Source organism: Terrapene carolina, unplaced genomic scaffold (assembly GCF_002925995.2).
Source record: "Terrapene carolina triunguis isolate 2854851 unplaced genomic scaffold, T_m_triunguis-2.0 Scaffold69, whole genome shotgun sequence".
Lineage (NCBI taxonomy): Eukaryota > Metazoa > Chordata > Testudines > Emydidae > Terrapene > Terrapene triunguis.
The window spans coordinates 52145425-52163184 of NW_020664420.1; the positions used below are offsets into that span (position 1 = coordinate 52145425).

The 17760-nt window shown below is 42.8% G+C and overlaps 1 protein-coding gene across 1 annotated transcript in view; it reads right to left on the reverse strand.

Moving 5' to 3' along the window:
- Positions 1-17760, reverse strand: part of MCTP1 (multiple C2 and transmembrane domain containing 1) — a 451536-nt gene that overhangs the window by 180511 nt on the left and 253265 nt on the right. The window contains exon 8 of the mRNA XM_024206867.2: positions 12833-12963. Coding sequence (XP_024062635.1) covers positions 12833-12963 — 131 coding nt within the window. The remainder of the gene's footprint in view (positions 1-12832; positions 12964-17760) is intronic.

Genomic DNA, 17760 nt, shown 5'->3' on the forward strand with positions numbered 1-17760 from the left:
GGGGTGCAGTCTGGGAGCTGTGGAACCGCTATGCCCCTCTAGCCACCCAGCTGGGCTGGCCCTGCCCACACTGCTTTGCTGATGATTCAGCCTCTCCAGGCCCAACACAACAGCAGGTGGTGCCACACACCCAAACTTAGCTACCTGAATGCTGTACCTAAGCCACTCAAAGACAGGCAGGAGACAACAGCCAATTTCTCAGCTCCTCCACCTTGCATGCATGCTGAAGTATAAACCCAGAATTATAGAGTCTTACACTGCACAGGGATCTGTACAAGGTAAGCTCATTAATAAAGTTCACCTTCCTCTCAATGTGGGAAGGATATGAAACAAGCCTGTGTTAACCAAGCTGAGATTTTTCCCCAGATGCTTCACTCAAAGGAACACTGACTTAGACAAAGCAAAAACAAGTTTATTAACTACAAAAGACAGATTTTAAGAGGGGCACCACTGGTGCTCTGTGGGGGTGGACTGGGACCCCTGCTAGTGCTGGGGGAGGAGGGCGGGCAGTGGTGCATAGCCTAGGACCCTTGCTGCTGGGAGGGGGGCGGTTGCTGGGGCTGGTAGGCTGCCTACCTGGCACTGCATGGCTCCCAGGAAACAGTGATATGTCCCTCCCCCGGCTCCTAGTGGGAGGCGCAGCCAGGCAGCTCTGTGCGCTACCTCTGCCCTGGGCAGAGGCAGCACACAGAGTCATCTGGCTGCGCCTCTGCCTAGGAGCTGAGGGAGGGACAAGTCGCTGCTTCTAGGGAGCCCCACACAGGTAAGTGCCACCCACAACCCTCAGCCCCTCCCACGCCCCAACCCCTAGCCCTGAGCGCCTTCCCACACCCAAACTCCTGCTGCTACTGGGGGGAGGAGGGCACGGTGGCCTGAGACTGCCCCAGCAGCAGCCAGTGTGGCTGGCACTGGGGCTGCCTGAGCTACTCAGGCAGCCCCAGTGCCAGCCGCACCAGCCGCGACAGAAGTCACAGAGGTCCCGGAAAGTCACGGAATTCATGAATTCTGAGACCTCCTTGACAAATTTGCAGCCTTAAATTATAAGTGATCGTAAACAGATCAAAGCAGATTACCTAGCAAATAATCAAAACGCAAGCTAAGCCTAACATACTAGATAGATTAGATATGAATTAGCAATTTCTCACCCTGGCTGATGATACAAGCAGGATACCAGGGTTCCTTACACAGGCTAGAAATCCCTTTAACCTGGGACCAGCACTTCCCAAGTTCAATCTCTGTTCCTCAGGTGTTTCCAGGAGTTTCCTTGTGTGGGGATTGATGATGTCACACCCCACTTTATATAGCTTTACCATATGGTGGGAACCCTTTGTTCCAAACTCAGTTCCAAGCCCAGTTTGTGGAAAAATACAGGTACCAAATTGAAGTTCAGTATTATGTGGTCTGGTCACATGCCCTTGTTGAGTCATAGCAGCCATTACTTACAAGCTGGCTGAAATGTTTACAGCAAGGCTAAGCTCTTCCATAGACCATGGTCTTTGCTGATGGGCCATCATCAATGTTTAGCTTCTTCATTGCTGTACCTGAAAGGCAGCAGTGGGTGTTCCCAGAGTAATCACATTTGAAATACAGATACCTGGTAAATATTCATAACTTCAGATACAAAAATGATACATATATACAACTGGGATAATCATATTCAGCAAATCATAACTTTTCCATAGACAACTGACACGATGTATCTTGTACAAAATGGGTCATAATTATATCATAATCGTACAACTATGAAGTACATGGGGTGTAGTGTTACACCATATGTCTTTCTCTGATAGGTTAAAAGAGCCCTTTAGTACCCTAGTATTGTCTTCCCACGAAGGTGTTTATACAACACAATCAAGTCACGTCTACATTTACTTTTTGATAGGTTAAATAGAGTGATCTTCTTCAGTCTCTCACCGTAAGACATTTTCTCCAGCCCCAAAATCATTTCTGCAATTCCTTACTGCACTTCTCCTTTTTTCCCCTCACAGCATTTAAGTACTGATTGGACTACACATGCACCATCCCCACAAAGTGATTGAGAATGTTCTATTCTGAGGCTGCAGAGGCTGAACAGGACTGTCCCTGCAGTTGCTGCTCCAGGCTGCAGTGGTATCAGGCAGAAGAACTAAGAGCAGGGAGATTGTCCCTCCTATGCTCCCCTTACTGTGAACCAAGCAGCAAGAAGTAAGTAGCCTGACTTAGAATGCAGATGGGTGAGAAGGAGAAGGGGAGGTGGGACAGTAACTGGATGAGGACGTGGTGTGGGGGTGGGGGGAAGTAGTGAGAGACAGAAGCTGGGAGGGTGGCAGCAAATGGGGAGGGATACAAGGGCCAGGGGCAGGCAGGATTGGATATCAGCAGAGGTGTGCAAATCCTGGAGGGTATATTGATGCAACTGAGGAGGGGAAGGATAGGAGCAGAGGGGGAAAGGGGCAGGAGCCTGGAGGTGGGGGAGGATAGGAAGAGAGGAGGATACAGACAGGCTTGGGGAAGGACAGGGAGCAGAAGAGCGTAAAACCACTAGAGCTGTGCTCATGGTTACAGTGCTGCTTGTACATCTGTCCCCTTTCTGCTCTCTGGATGTGACCCCTCAGGTGTTAGGCCTCCCCTTACCTGTTAGGGGTTGAATTTTGCAAATCTCCCACTCTTAGTCCAGGATCTGGGTCCAGCGCCCTATCTATGCCCACTTCTTGTTACAGTGCAGGTCCAACTGGACACCTGCATCTCTTTCCTTGGGGAGTCTATGACTAGCACCATACAGTGACAAACATCCTTCTTAAAACAAGCAGGTTCATTTTGCAAGTGGAACCAAACATTAGAGAAAATGATTTTACAATTTACCAGCATTACTATACCGGTATAAAGCCCTGTGTAGACACTCATTCGTAGTACCAGTGTCCCTTTTTTTGGTTTAGATTGTATCAGTATAGTAACGCTGGTAAATTCCCATGGATGGACTTCCCTCTTGAGCTACAGGAAAAGAACTGACCCTGCTTACATTCTTTTAGCAAGCCCAGGAGCTCTTGGGATCCAGCCTGGACTCAGTTTGCTTTTCAAAGAATGTATGTCCCAGTCTGCCTCCCCCTGGTTCTCAAAGTCCATCTTCCCTGTGTGAGCCCGAGCCTAATTTCTTCACAAAGGAACCTCATCCTCACATAACTCTTCATAATCTTCTTCCACCTAATATCTCTGTTCTCATTTCCCCCACTCGCTGTTGTGTTCCTGACACCTATGCCAGACTTTTCATTTTTACTCCCCTTAGCTTAATGCAGTGGAGTAATTTTGACCCCATCCCCCCAAAAAAAATTTGGTAGAGAAAGGGACAAAAGAAGCTGGCTCTACAAACTTAATGAATAGCTACTGTTGCAGATTTGTGAGCCAAAATATAATCTAGTTCACTATTTTTTGTCTTGAAACTTTAGTGGCTCTTTAGCTTTCACAGTATAACTATGTATATGATTTGGAATATCTTGAAGGCCAAATCCTGAGAGTTGCTGAGTACATGAAATCAATGGGAGATGTAGGTGCATCTTAGAGAACTGATGCAAAGATTAGTAGCACTGTTCAATTAAAAAAAAAGAAAACTGAGATATAAATGTTTTATATACAAAATCCCACCTCTTCAGTTTAGAGCTTCCTGACAAGTATACCATTGTGCTTTCAGATTAATAATGCAACAGTACAGTTCTCATTCTGCTTTTATTCATGTGAGCGCTAACAGAACCTCGATAGCTTACTTACTGCGAAAAAGATTATGTAAACAAACCATAACGGACTGGGTGTCAAAAATTGAAAAATAAATAACTAATTTTCCAATGTTTTTAACCTTATGTTTTCATGGCATTCGTTTTAGCAAGAAGTGAAGTCAAAGAAATATGTAGAATACACACATAAAATTTTAATGATATTCAGAGACAAAAATATGAAAAAGGAAACTTCTCCCAACAAATATAAACAATATGTAGAGTAATCAATATACAACACAAGGTGTTCCACTCACAGCTTGCATCAATTTTGGAAGGTAGTGAAGACTCACAGATACTGATGAAAATACTCAAACACGCTATTACTATTAACTAGATATATAGATAGATAGATATAAATAGTCAAGAGTAATCCCCTAGCATAAAATGTGAGCAAAAATCAATGTCATTTTGAAGATAAACATGCATTTTCCCACTAATAAATAATGTTATAAGTCCTGCTGTATTGGATTGCAAATAACTTCAGCTGAATAAAATTGCATGACATGGGATTTACTTATCCTGCATGTTCACAGAAATAACTTGGTCTCTGACAGCACTCATTCTTGGCAATTTATGGCAGCTGTCAGCAGCCAATTTGTTCCAATTACTGCTATGCATAAAGGTATAACAATCATAAGGATTTATTAGCTGATTATTGTGAAGGTGACAGAGTCAGGATCGCCTTCAAAAATGCAGGTGATAAGAAAGCTAAATAATTACATGGAGATTAAAATCATTTCACCTTAATTTGATTTTTTATCTTAAAAGTTGCTGCTTAATATTAGCTGCCTAAACTTTCTACAGTTTATGGTTTTTAATCAAACTAGTCTATTTTCTGACTCAACAAGGAAATAGAAAACATTTACTTCCAGTTATGGTAAATCTGTGACCAGATCATGCCAACTGCATGATCTGGACATTCAAATTATGTTAGAATAAAAATATTTGGTGAAAGTTTATACTCATTAGAAATGATGACTGATCCTCCAAAACCTTTGGGAGGTTCAGAAAACCATCCCAATTTTCACATGTTTATCTGAACTTATAAAGGCTGCCTGTAAGCCTCCAAGTTCTGTTGCTTTCCAGAAAAATCTGGAACCCAATGTACCTTCGGCAACCTCCTATTCCCTAGACCTTGGCACCCTTAACCTTTTGTATTATCTTTAGAAGATTGAATACACTCTCTTTCCACCCTCCAATAGCAGGTCCTAGCTTCTGTGTTTACAAAGCTAGGTGGCAGGTTTCAGAGTGGTAGCCGTGTTAGTCTGTATCAGCAAAAACAACGAGGAATCCTTGTGGAACCTTAGAGACTAACAAATTTATTTGGGCATAAGCTTTTGTGGGCTAGAACCCACTTCATCAGATGCATGGAATGGAAAATACAGGAGCAGGTATAAATACAAGAAAGGATGGGAGTTGCCTTACCAAGTGTGAGGTCAATCTAACGAGACAATTCAATTAACAGCAGGATACCAAGGGAGGAAAAAGAAAAGAACTTTTGAAGTGGTAATGAGAGTGGCCCATTTCAGACAGTTGACAAGAAGGTGAGAGTAACAGTAGGGGGAAATTTGCAAACTGGACACCAACACATTAGGCATGAATAAAGACTGGGACTGGTTGGGTCATTACAAAACCTAAACCTAATTTCCCCAATATTAATTCCCCCCTACTGTTACTCACACCTTCTTGTCAACTGTCTGAAATGGGCCACTCTCATTACCACTTCAAAAGTTATTTTTCCTCCCTTGGTATCCTGCTGTTAATTGAATTGTCTCATTAGACTGACCTCACACTTGGTAAGGCAACTCCCATCCTTTCATGTATTTATACCTGTTCCTGTATTTTCCACTCCGTGCATCTGGTGAAGTGGGCTCTAGCCCACAAAAGCTTATGCCCAAATAAATTTGAAGGCTAGGTGGCTCTTTCTAGTGATAGAACCCAATGTTCCCTCACCTGAGCCTGCATGTCTCTGAAAATGTATTTGCACTCTGAGTCTTTCCCAGTTCTATTATTCAAGAGCATCCTGTGTGCTTTTGAAATCCTAAACTATATATTTAAATGGCTCTAGGTTTATATATTTTAACAATACTCTGAGATACACATTCTAGTAAAGTTCCAGCTTAACTAGAATGGATAACAATTTGCCCTTGTTCTTGTTTTACCTGAATAATTTCACCAGTTAATAAATAGGAGCATGTATAGGAGAATGCATTCAAGTACTGTACAGTGCAAACTCAACTGAACTTCGTGGGTATGGAGTGCTAGATGATACATACAACATTTTGTTTTTCAAATATTTCACTGCATTAAGGGACACACAGTTAATATTATGGTCTATTTTAATTCTACAAAAAGGGCAAGACTGATTTCCCCTGAGAAAAAGGAAGGAATTTGGCTTCAATTCCCAATTCTTTTATTTCATGAGAGTCCTACCAAGCAAGGTACCTCACCCAGGTGTGAGCTGGAAAAAGGAATACCTTATATCATTAAAAATAAATTGTATTGTCCTTTTGTGAAGGGGTTCTAGTCCAATTTTGTTTTACCAGGAAGAAAATGACAGTGATGTGGGGGTTCATTGATTAAATCAGAGGGAAAAATTCTAGAATAAAGCTTCGGGGTGGGGGGGAATCTTATGTGTGAACTGTGATAATTTGGGAGTATGTCTGTACAATTTATAAATTCTATGGGAGATCATATATATATAGAGAGAGAGATAGATATTTTACTTACACACACACACAAATATCTATATCTATATCTATCCAAATAAAATCTGTATCTGGCATGTTACTCAGGTAACCAGGAGAGTCTGTACACACACACACACTCCTGGTTAGCTGAGTAGAATGCCAGACAGAGATTTTATTTGGATAATCAAGAGGGCAGTGCACTGCCACACCTGCCATTTCAATTATTGCAGGCACAAGGTACAGTGATATAAGCTAAACTGGTACAACTTGTGCAGACAAGACTCTAGCACCACCAGGAGACAGCAGCCCTGGCAGGGCAGAGTAGAATCCTGGCCAGGGATCGGGTATTATCAGCCTTGCAGCAGCACAGGAACCCTCTGCAGCTCCACTGTCAGCGCCCTGCTCGCTCACTCCTGTGACAGCAGGGCTGCCAAGGTCTACCTGCGCTGCCACGCAGGAGCCTTCAGCAGCAGAGTGGCCTCCTCTGTGGCCCAGGGATCTCTGCTCGATTATCCAAATCTCATCCTTGTTGGATATTAGGAAAAGCTTTTTCACTAGGAGGGTGGTGAAGCACTGGAATGGGTTACCTAGGGAAGTGGTGGAATCTCCTTCCTTAGAGGTTTTCAAGGTCAAGCTTGACAAAGCCCTGGCTGGGATGATTTAGTTGGGGATTGTTCCTGCTTTGAGCAGGGGGTTGGACTAGATGACCTCCTGACGTCCCTTCCAACCCTGATATTCTATGATTCTTGTCCCATGCTGGGTGACAAGGACAGGATTCAAATAATGTTGAGGTCTGGAGAACAGAGTTTCCAAAAATCAAGAATATACTGTGTCGATGGAGACAGAGAGAAAGAGAAAAATAAAACACCCCAAGCTCCACACTCCATTTTGAGCATGCTTTTTGGTAGCCTTATCTGTTATCCTTTGCCTCCATGTTGGGCTGTAGTCCCAAGATGTAGCGATACAGTGTTGACAATAGAGGATAGTTGACTAAGTACCCAATCATTGGAAATCTATTCACTCTTGACAAAGGACTGGTCCCTGCTCAGAACAACTGGTTTAGCAGGAGGGAGCTCGCCTTGTCAACAAAGTCACCTGGCAGGGGGCCTCTGACCCAGCAAGAGATTGAACAAGGTATTTGAAAGTTTTAAAAGAGAAGTTATTCTGCTCAGGGGGCATTTTCTCCAGTATATGAGGGAGAAAAGATCCAGCAAGTAAGAGCCAGTGAGAGGGAAGGGAGCCTGCTTGCCTCCCTGGACACAGATGGTCCCCACAAGAACTCACAGGGGAAGGGTGTGCTAATGAGGGACATTGTAAGATGCTTATTGTTTTGTATGATCTGTACTTATTTGTGCTTTATATGAGTCAGTAGAAGAGTAGTAAGGGGCTAGACTCTGGGCAGTGTTTCTGCACGTTAAATGCTTTACAACTGCTGTGTGTTTCAGGAGAGAGTTAAATTGTAAACCAGCAGCTTCACAATTTTGGAATGGGATTCTGGGACAGGGTGTGTAAGCAACTGGAGCATCATGGTGGGGTAGTCAGCATCAGTCCTGGGAGCCTAAGGAGCTCCATTTCTGTGAAGACATAGCAGACAGAGTCAGTGCTCAGGACATGTGCCAGAGAGGCCTAGGGAGGAAACAGTGCGGGCAGCCTGCTGAGACACAGGGAAGCTTAAATACCTGAGGATCCACAGGGTTGGGTTCCCCTCTCAGCAGTCCAGTGGGTAGCTGGACAGGAGCCACCAGCTGGATTTGTGACACTAACATATACTATTCTAAAGGCAAATATCTTTTTTGAGATCCACAAAGCAACAATTTTTTTTTTGCATATTCTGCATTTATTCCTCAATTTCTGCTGACATTCATGAGTGCTCTGCAAGCAGAATGAATGCAAAATGTGCAATAGAGAACTGCACTGTGGATCAAAGATGAGACTTGTTCCCTAAATAATGAATGAATACCTTTTTTCTATTTGTTCCATTTTTTTCCATTAGTGGAAACTCATTCTTTATCATAAACCATGGTTTCTTCCTCACCAAACTTTAGTCAGATATGGCAATCATTCAAGATGGAGTCTTAGATTTGCATTATATACAAATTTACCTCTAGAAGAGAATTGCTAGTGCTTGAAAATTATTCAAGGTGGCAAGAGGTCCTTATTTAAGATAAAAGGAAAAATGCCCAATCACTCAGCTAAGCAGGAAACAGTTTTCAATTTCCCTTCTAGATCCTAAGCATATCACCTCTTCTGATACTGGAAGCAAAAGATCTCATGGCACCCTTATAATTATTTATATATTACCAAAGTGCCCAGGAGCCCCAGTCATGGACCAGAACCCCTCTGTGCTGGATGTTGTATAAACAAAAAACAAAAAGACAGTATTCCTCTCCCAAAGAGTTTACAATCTAAGCATAAGACAAGAGATGACAGCTGGATACAGACAAACCGGGGAGTACACCTCTACCCCGATATAACGCGACCCGATATAATATGAATTCGGATATAACGCGGTAAAGCAGCGCTCTGGGGGGAGTGAGGGGGTGGGAGACTGCGCACTTCGGTGGATCAAAGCAAGTTCGATATAACACGCTTTCACCTATAACATGTTAAGATTTTTTGGCTCCCGAGGACAGCGTTATATTGGGGTAGAGGTGTATAAGGAAAAAATGATACAGCATTGATCGGTATGATAGGCAGGGGTATCAGTGTACCAGCGACCTAATCGTTGTCAAATTTTTTGTGGACATCACAGCAAAGGAGAGTTTTAAGGAGGATTTTGAAGGAGGATAGTGAGGTAGCCCTGCAGATGTTAACAGGAAACTCCTCCCAAACATGAGTGGCAGCATGGCAGTAAGCACAAATACATGACTGAAAATTTGAGAAGTGGGTGGGAGGCTAGCATTATTGGTCAAGAGAAGATGCAAGTCCACATTTCAGTACTAAATGAGATGTCAGATGCAGTGGGGATAAGCCACAAAGGACCCTGAAAGTGAATACAAGCAGTTTATGTTTGATGAGATAGAGAAGGGGGAGCCAGTGGAAGGATTCAAAGAGAGGGGTGAAGTGGTCAAAGTTAAAGGCTAGGAGAATGGTCTTTGTATCATCATGCTGAATGGATCTGAGCGGGGCAAGATTGCAATGAGAGAGAGAGAGAGAGAGAGAGAGAGAGAGAAAAGGGTGTTGCAGTAATCAAGACACAAGATGATGAGAGCCTGGATGACCTGTTTTAATAAGAAAGGCTGTATCTTGGACATGTTATGCAGAAAGGATCTGCAAATTTTAGATATAGCCTGGATGTGAGGACCCAGAGAGAGGTCCTAGTTAACAATGACACCCAGGTTACAGGCCTGCATGACAGGCAGGATAGTGGTTTTGTTCACAGTGACTAAGAAAATAGGTGTGGGAAAGACTTGGAAGAAAAGATTAAGAGCTCTTATTTAGCTATGTTTAGCTTGAGCTGGTGGCTAGACATCCATGAGGAGCTATCAGAGAGAGAGAGAAAATTTAGTACGGACAAGAGGAGACAGATCTGGCGTACAGAGGAAGGTCTGTAAAATTATCAGCATAGAGATGGCAATTGAATTTGTGTTTGTGGATGAGATTACCCAGAGATAAGTATAGAGAAGGGGACCAAAGATGGAGCTTTGTAGAACCCCACAGAAAATTGGAGAGGGGACAAAGAGGATCCTGCAAAGGACAAACTAAAAAGTGATTAGAGAGGTAGGAGGAGAAGCAGGAGAGGACAGAGTCATGGAAGCCAAGGGAAGACAAAAATTCAGGAGTAACAGCATGGTCTCAGACTCAGACTTTAAAGCCAGAAAGGACAATCATGATCATCTAGTCTGATCTCCTGCACATTGCAACCCACAGAACCTCACCCACCCACTCCTGTAATAGACCCATAACCTCTGGCTGAGTTAATGAAGTCCTCAAATCATGGTTGAAAGACTTCAAGTTACAGAGAATCCACCATTTACACTAGCTTAAACCTGCAAGTGACCTATGCAGAGGAAGTTGAAAAACTCCCAGGGTTTCTGCCAATCTGACGAGGGGAAAATAATTTCCTGACCCCAAATATGGCAGTCAATTAGACCCTGAGCATATGGGCAAGATTCACGAGCCAGATACTTGGGAAATAATACCTATCTTATAGAACTGGAAGGGACCCTGAAGGGTCATTGAGTCGAGTCAAGTCCAGCCCCCTGCCTTCACTAGCAGGACCAAGTACTGATTTTTGCCCCAGATCCCTAAGTGGCCTCCTCAAGGACTGAACTCACAACCCTGGGTTTAGCAGGCCAATGCTCAAACCACTGAGCTATCCCTCCCCCCAAATAATTATCTGTAGGAACTCAGAGTCCTCCCATCTAGTGTCCAGTCACTGGCCGTTGGAGATATTTGCCACTAGCAGTTGCAGATCAGCTACATGCCATTGTTGGCAGTCTCCTCATATCATACCATACCCTCCATAAACTTATCAAGCTCAGTCTTGAAGCCAGTTTTTTTCTCCCACCACTATTCCCCTTGGTCAACTTTGTCAAAGGTGGCTGACAGGTTAAAGAGGATGAGGATAGATTACTGGTTCTGAGATATGCCTAGAAAGAGGTCTGTCTGTCTATTTCAGTATTTATATAATGTGAATCACTTTCATATCTTGAGGCAGAGCACCAAAACCATTCAAATTATTTATTCCCCATTTAAAAATAGCAATGGTTACAAGCAGTCTTTTTAGAGAAAGGCATTATCTTGGTATTATCCATCAGGGGTCTTCATGAAACAAACAGAAATCACTACTTTCATGATGTCCACAAGTTATTTTTTTTAAAGAAGAAAAACTCAAACATATTACTCTTTTAGATGTGTGCATAATTATCTACACAACCTCATGTTCCTGTGGTTATGGACCCTTCTTCCTGCTCTGTAATTACTTTATTTTTACACTTGTATGCTTTGTCTTTATTTAGACTGCAAACTCTTTGCAGCAGGAACTATATCTTCATCTGTAAAATACTTTAGTGGTAATAATATTACTTCTTGTTAATAATAATAAAAAGCGAAAGCTGCCTTGAATACAAAGAGTCCTGCAAAGTCAATTATTGGAATTTAAAATCTCATCTTTTCAGAAAAAACTCTGTAGTAAATGAATACAGAATAGAAGCTATTTTCCAAGGCATAACAGGTACTCACATAGGACAGACCCAGTCAGCTACTCTGCCAAACTAAAGTTATTATTATATCCACTCACTGCAGATGAGACAGGGACAAAATATACACATATATTAATCCCAGATAATAGGGTATCATTGTATAAAATACAATTCCAATGAATAGATATTTTAAAAAACTGATTGACATTAAGGCTCTTATACACCAAAAAATTTAAATCTATTCTGATTCTTCACATTCTATAAAACGCTGTCTCCAGGAGAAGGTAAAATGTAATATTATGACCAGTCTGCCCCATCATCTAGTATGGTAAACAAAGGCGCTACTCTAAACACAAGGGGGAAAGATTAACACATTGACATGGAAAATATATGGCTTAGTTCATAGGAATTCCATTCATGAATATGTACTTTCAACAATGACTAATTCTACTGATTACAAAGCATCAATGTACTAGTCATAGCATCTACAAGTTTTTAATATTCTACTCTGACAGATAACTACCCAGAAGAAATAGGATTAATACAATTTACCAGAATGTGCTGTAACTTCATATGATGTAACTGAATATTTGAACTTCCCAATAAGGCTAAGTTTTCACAGTAGCTACACACATTTAATAGTTTTGAGACTTTTTTTCTATTACGAGCGGATACAAATGGGCTGTATTTACCATGACCTACCACAGTAAAACAGTTTGAGTTTGGTGATTCAGATAGAAATCATTTCCTGAATTCTGAGAAAAGATCCCAAATATTGAGTCCCTTGAGAATTAATTACATCAATGATCATATTTTATTGCAAAAAAGGTTGTGTGCAGTGCTTTAAGATTTTCATTTCACCCACACAGTAGATTAAAAATGAGGATGTGTTTTAGTCTTACAAGCATTTTGTAATTCATGATATTTCTTTCACCTCTAACCCCAACCCTGAAAACGCTGCCGCATGGAACCGCCTGCATCTTGATTATACTTCTTAATACAATATGTCCACATTTGAAAATCTATGTCTATGAATAGGTAAAATCTGCCACCTACTGGTCAAGCAAATAATTATTTCGTCAGCATTACAACAAGGACAGTCATAAATGCAGGAAAATGTACTTATACTTTGTAAAAGTTCAGTATTTTCTTTACAAGGACAAATGGTTATAAGGAATAGTTTTAACAACAAGACTTATTGTAATCATATGCTCTCATCTCCAGAGTACTAGTAGGTTGTAATTGCACACACCTGCCAATAAAATCATCCCTTTTGCCAGCATCTTTGTCCCACACAGTAATATCAATAATTCCACCTCGCTCTTCATAGAGATGAAAGTCAAATTGCTCCCTCCACTGAGGATTTAACGTTTTTGGCACAATCTGAAAGGAGAGTAAAGAAAGTCATTATTGCACTGTGCAGCCATGTTCTTCCTGAACAGTGAAATTAATCTTTAGATGCTGCCCAGAAAGTCTTATTCACACAATTAATGGGTTTAGTGGTGATTTTTTTAAAGGAAAAAAAATAAGGCTACTGAACAACCCCATGCCCCGTTGGACATAGTACCAACCTCCAAAATCTCTCAGTTCATCACCGCTGAAAGTCTGTAAAACAATGAATTTGCCCTGGGAACTGAACCATTTTTCTCTAGAGTAATGATTCCTCATCTTGAGTGACCGGAAAGTGACAAAGTTGTCTTTCTAAAGCAAAACCAAAAAAAAAAAAAAAAAGGCTACCTGAAAATGACAAATAGACTGAAACTGAAAGCATTTAACCAGCAACTGCAGTTAACCAGTTTCGCATGATCTCCTCCTCTTTTTCTTGCCATTATAATGTTTGAGGTTGTAGGGGTGGGGAAAATGAATTTACCAAGCTAATTTGTTGTTTATTTTTAATTACAGGAGAAGATGCAAATGAATTCAGGTTGAAGTAGACAGCTTCAATAGTGATTTTTACTCTAGTTATCTCTGAGAAGAGGTTATTCACCTTGTGCAGTAACTGCTGTTCTTCAAGATGTGTATCCCTGTGGGTGTTCAACTTCAAGTATGCCTGCACCCCATGCACCTTTGAGCAGAGATTTTAATTAGCTGTGCCTGTTCAACCCACACATGTGCTCCAGACCATCCTTATGCCTTGCACTAAGGATACATAGAGCGGCACAGGCAAACTGCCCTCAGTTCCTTCTCCGCCATGAATTTCCTTGAGACAACTCTGAAGCATAGGCAAGGAGGGCAGATAGTGGAGCATCCATAGGGATACATATCTTGAAGTGAGTAAACTCTCCTTCTTCAAGTAGTGTTCCTATGAGTGCTCCACTTCAGATGACTCCCAAGCAGTATCACTGGAAGATAGAAGAGTCAAGTCCAACACTGAAGATAGCACCGTATTACCAAGCACAGCATGTGATCTGGCATCGTGAACCATGGCATAGAGTTTGGAGAAAGTATATATTGAAGCCCAGACGGCCTCTCTCAAGAGTGCCATGGAAGCAGACTGGAATCTTGTACAATGGGCTAACACCCTACAAGGAAGTTGAATATTGGCAGCCTCATCCAGAGATCCACTTTGAGAGTCTCTGAGTGGAGACTCTGGATTTGTTTGTCTGTAAATTAAACAAAACGTGGAGACTTTCTAAAAGTCTCTAAAAGGTTCTGTCCAGATAGATGGCTAATGCCTTCTGACATCCAAACAGAGCCGGCTCCAGGCACCAGGCACCCAAGCTGGTGCTTGGGGCGGCACCTGGAGGGGGGCGGCGTGGCGCTCCGGCTGCCGGGGAGAGCGGGGCCACAGCCGGGCTCGCCGCCCTCCCCCCGGCGCTCTGGCCGCCCTCCCCCCGGCCGCCGGGGGGAGAGCGGCGAGCCCCTGCCGGGGCTCGCTGCCCTGCACTCTGGCCACCGGGGGGAGAGCTGAGCCCCAGCCGGGGCTCGCCGCCCTCTCGCCGCCCTGCCCCCGGCGCGCTGGCCGCCGGGGGGAGAGCGGAGCCCCCGACGGGGCTCCGGCCGCCCCCCCCCTCCGGCCGGAGGCTTTTTTGCCTGGGGCGACAAAAAAGCCAGAGCCGGCCCTGCATCCAAAGCATAGAGGATGACTTCCTCTGTGGTCTGGTATGGTTTTGGAAAAAAGACTGGAAGATAAACAACCTGGTTGATATGGAATTCAGAAGATACCTTTGGTAGAAACTTCAGAGGTGGTTGTAACAAAATTTTCTCCCTGAAGAATACTGAAAAAGAGATGGTCTTCCATTAAACCACCGATTTCTCCAACTTGTCGGGCAGGGCTTATGGCCATGAAAAAAAGCCACTTTCATGGACAGGTGAAGGAGGAAACAGGTTGTCGTAGGCTCAAAGGGAGTTTTCATGAGACAATTAAAGACCAAATTTAAATCCCATACAGCAGTGTACTCTCTAATCTGTGGGGAAAGTTTCATCAACTCCTTGATGAATCTTGCTGTTGTGGGGTGAGCAAACACTGAGAATCCCTCCACAAAGGAATGAAATGCAGCTGCAGAGTGAACCTTGATGGAAATCGTGTAGAGACCTGACTTTATCAGTTCCAACAGATAGACAAGAACAGTGGAGAACGAAGGAGGAACAGGTGGAAACTGTCATCAGGTACACAAGTGGTGAAATCTTTTCCACTTCTGAAGGTAAGTGTTTCACGTAGATATTTTCCTGGTGTTTAACAATACCTGTTAGACTTCTGCAGAACAGAAAGTCTAAGACCCTGAAAACCATTAAGTAAACAAGCTCTACGGTGAAGAATTCCTAGGTTCAGATGAAGAGGTGATGGGAGTCCTAAGAAAACAGGTGAGAAATGGATGGCAGTTTCGATGCCAGACAAGAAGCGAGACGATTCATATAAGGGTACTGGCTTTGTTGTTTGTTCTCATTCAACACGCTCAAGACAAATGGTGTTATAGGATATACACAGAGAAGGCTTTTCATCCAAGCAATAAGGAAGGCATCCCCCAGGGACTGAGGACCCATTCCTCCTGTGGAACAAAATTGTATGCACTTCCTATTGGTGGTGTTGGGAAAGAGGTCCACTTCTGTGAACCATCAAGTCAGAAAAATGTGTCTGAGAACCCGCAAGTCCAGTTCCCACTCAATCTTGGGAGAAATGCCTGTTGAGATTGTTGGCCATGATCCTTTTTACTCATAGGAGGCTGAGATGAAGATATGATTGGCTATTCACCAGTTCCATAGCTTTCTTGCTTTGACACAAAGACGGGGGGATCTTGTCCCACTCCTTGACTAATGATGTAGAACATTCAAACCATGTTATCTGTCACAGCCTTGACAGATGTGTTCCTGATTAATGGAAGGAAGTGGATATAGGTGTTTCTGACAGCTCTCAGATTGAGGAGGTTAATGGGAGAAGAGACTCCTGGAGTGTCAGCAGTTGGGTGCAATTTCTTGCCAATGTTTGGAGGATCATTTGAGTCTTGTTAAAGTCATAAACCTGTCCACAGAAAGGTAAGATCTGATTGTTGCAGCATCCAGATAAGCCCCTCTGAAGTGTATTTATTGTACTGAGGTCAAAATGGACTTTTCAATGTTGAGTTGAAATCCTAGCCTGAGGAATAGGGACATTATTGACTGTACTGCAAAGAAAAACAGCCCTTCAGCAGCCAATCATTGGGGTAAGGGAATCAGGTTGTCAGTTCATATCAATGAGCAGCTACCACCTCTGTGATCTTTGAGAATGCCCTTGGGGCAGAGGAGAGGCCAAAGGGAAGCACTTGATATTGGAAGTGATCCTGACCGACTAATCTCGTGTGAGAGGCATGAATAGCAACATGAAAATATACATCCTGAACGTTGAGGGTTGCAAACCAATCTCTGGAATCTAATGATGGAATTGTAGCTGCAAGAGACACCATCCTGAAATTCTGTGATTTCACAAAGGCATACAGGAGCCTAAGATCTAATATTGGTCTCCATTTCCCATACTTTTTTTGGAACCAAAAATAACTTGGAATAGAAGCCCTTCCCCTTGTGCTGGATTGGAACTGGTTCTATGGCCACTATGAGTAGGAGAGAGATGACTTCCTGTCTCAACAGTTTGTGAGATGGGCCCCTAAATAGGGTTGGAGATAAGATGGTTAGAGTAACCCATTGTTATAATCTCCAAAACCCATTTGTTGGAAATAATCTGTTCCCAGGCAGGTTGAAAATGGGAAAACTGATCTCCAAAGGGTTAAAACTGGGTATTCGCAAAAGGAGGATATTCCCAGACCTTCAACCAGACCATCATCATGGCTGAGGATGACAGTTGGGTAGTGGTAACAGTTCCGTTAAGGTGTCTCTTTTTTGATATCTTGATCTCTTTCTTGGTGGCTCTACAGAACCATGATACTTCGAAATCTAGACCATTTGGGATCTCTGTGTGGTTTGAAATCTACTATATTTTCTTTGATTGCAGGCATATATATTCTGAGAGACGTGAGTGTGCTCTGAGTCTTTTAAGGTATGTAAGGATTCATCCGTGGACTCTGAAAAGAGCATGAGTCCATCAAAAGGCAGGCCCTTCCACAGTCTTGGACCTCCTTAGGAAAACCAGATAATTGTAATTGGGATGCTCAATGCATGATGACGGTGGTGGAGATGGACTGAGCCACAGTCAGCTGCATCTAGGGAGGCTTGCGATGAGGTCTTTGCTAAGAACTGACCTTCTGTTATGATGGCTCTGGACTGTTCTCAGGTGTTCCTCAACGAGATGTTCAATAAAGTTGTTGAATTTACCATAACTGGGGTGGTTGTATTTTGCCATCAGAACTTGGTAATTTGTGATCCTGAATTGCAGAATCACTGCAGAGTAGCTGTTGTGACCAAACAGATCAAGTCACTCTTGGTCTTTGTTGTAAGGCTCATTTTTTGCATTGTGCTGTTGTCACATTCGTTGATTAAATAATTTGTTTGTGGGTGGGAGAAAAAAAAACCTCAGAATTTTTGGCTGGCATGTAATACTTTTGTCTGCCCATTTACAGAGGCCATGCCATGACAGGGGTCTGCCAGATGGTTTTAGCAGGTTCCATAAGAGCCTTATTGACTGGCAACACAATTTGGCCAGAGACCGTCAAATGTACAACGTCCAAAAGTTTATGTTCTGACTCTTGGATCTCCTCTAAGGAAACTGGAGTGAGTCAGCAACATGTTTAATCAGTTCCTGGAACTGTTCAA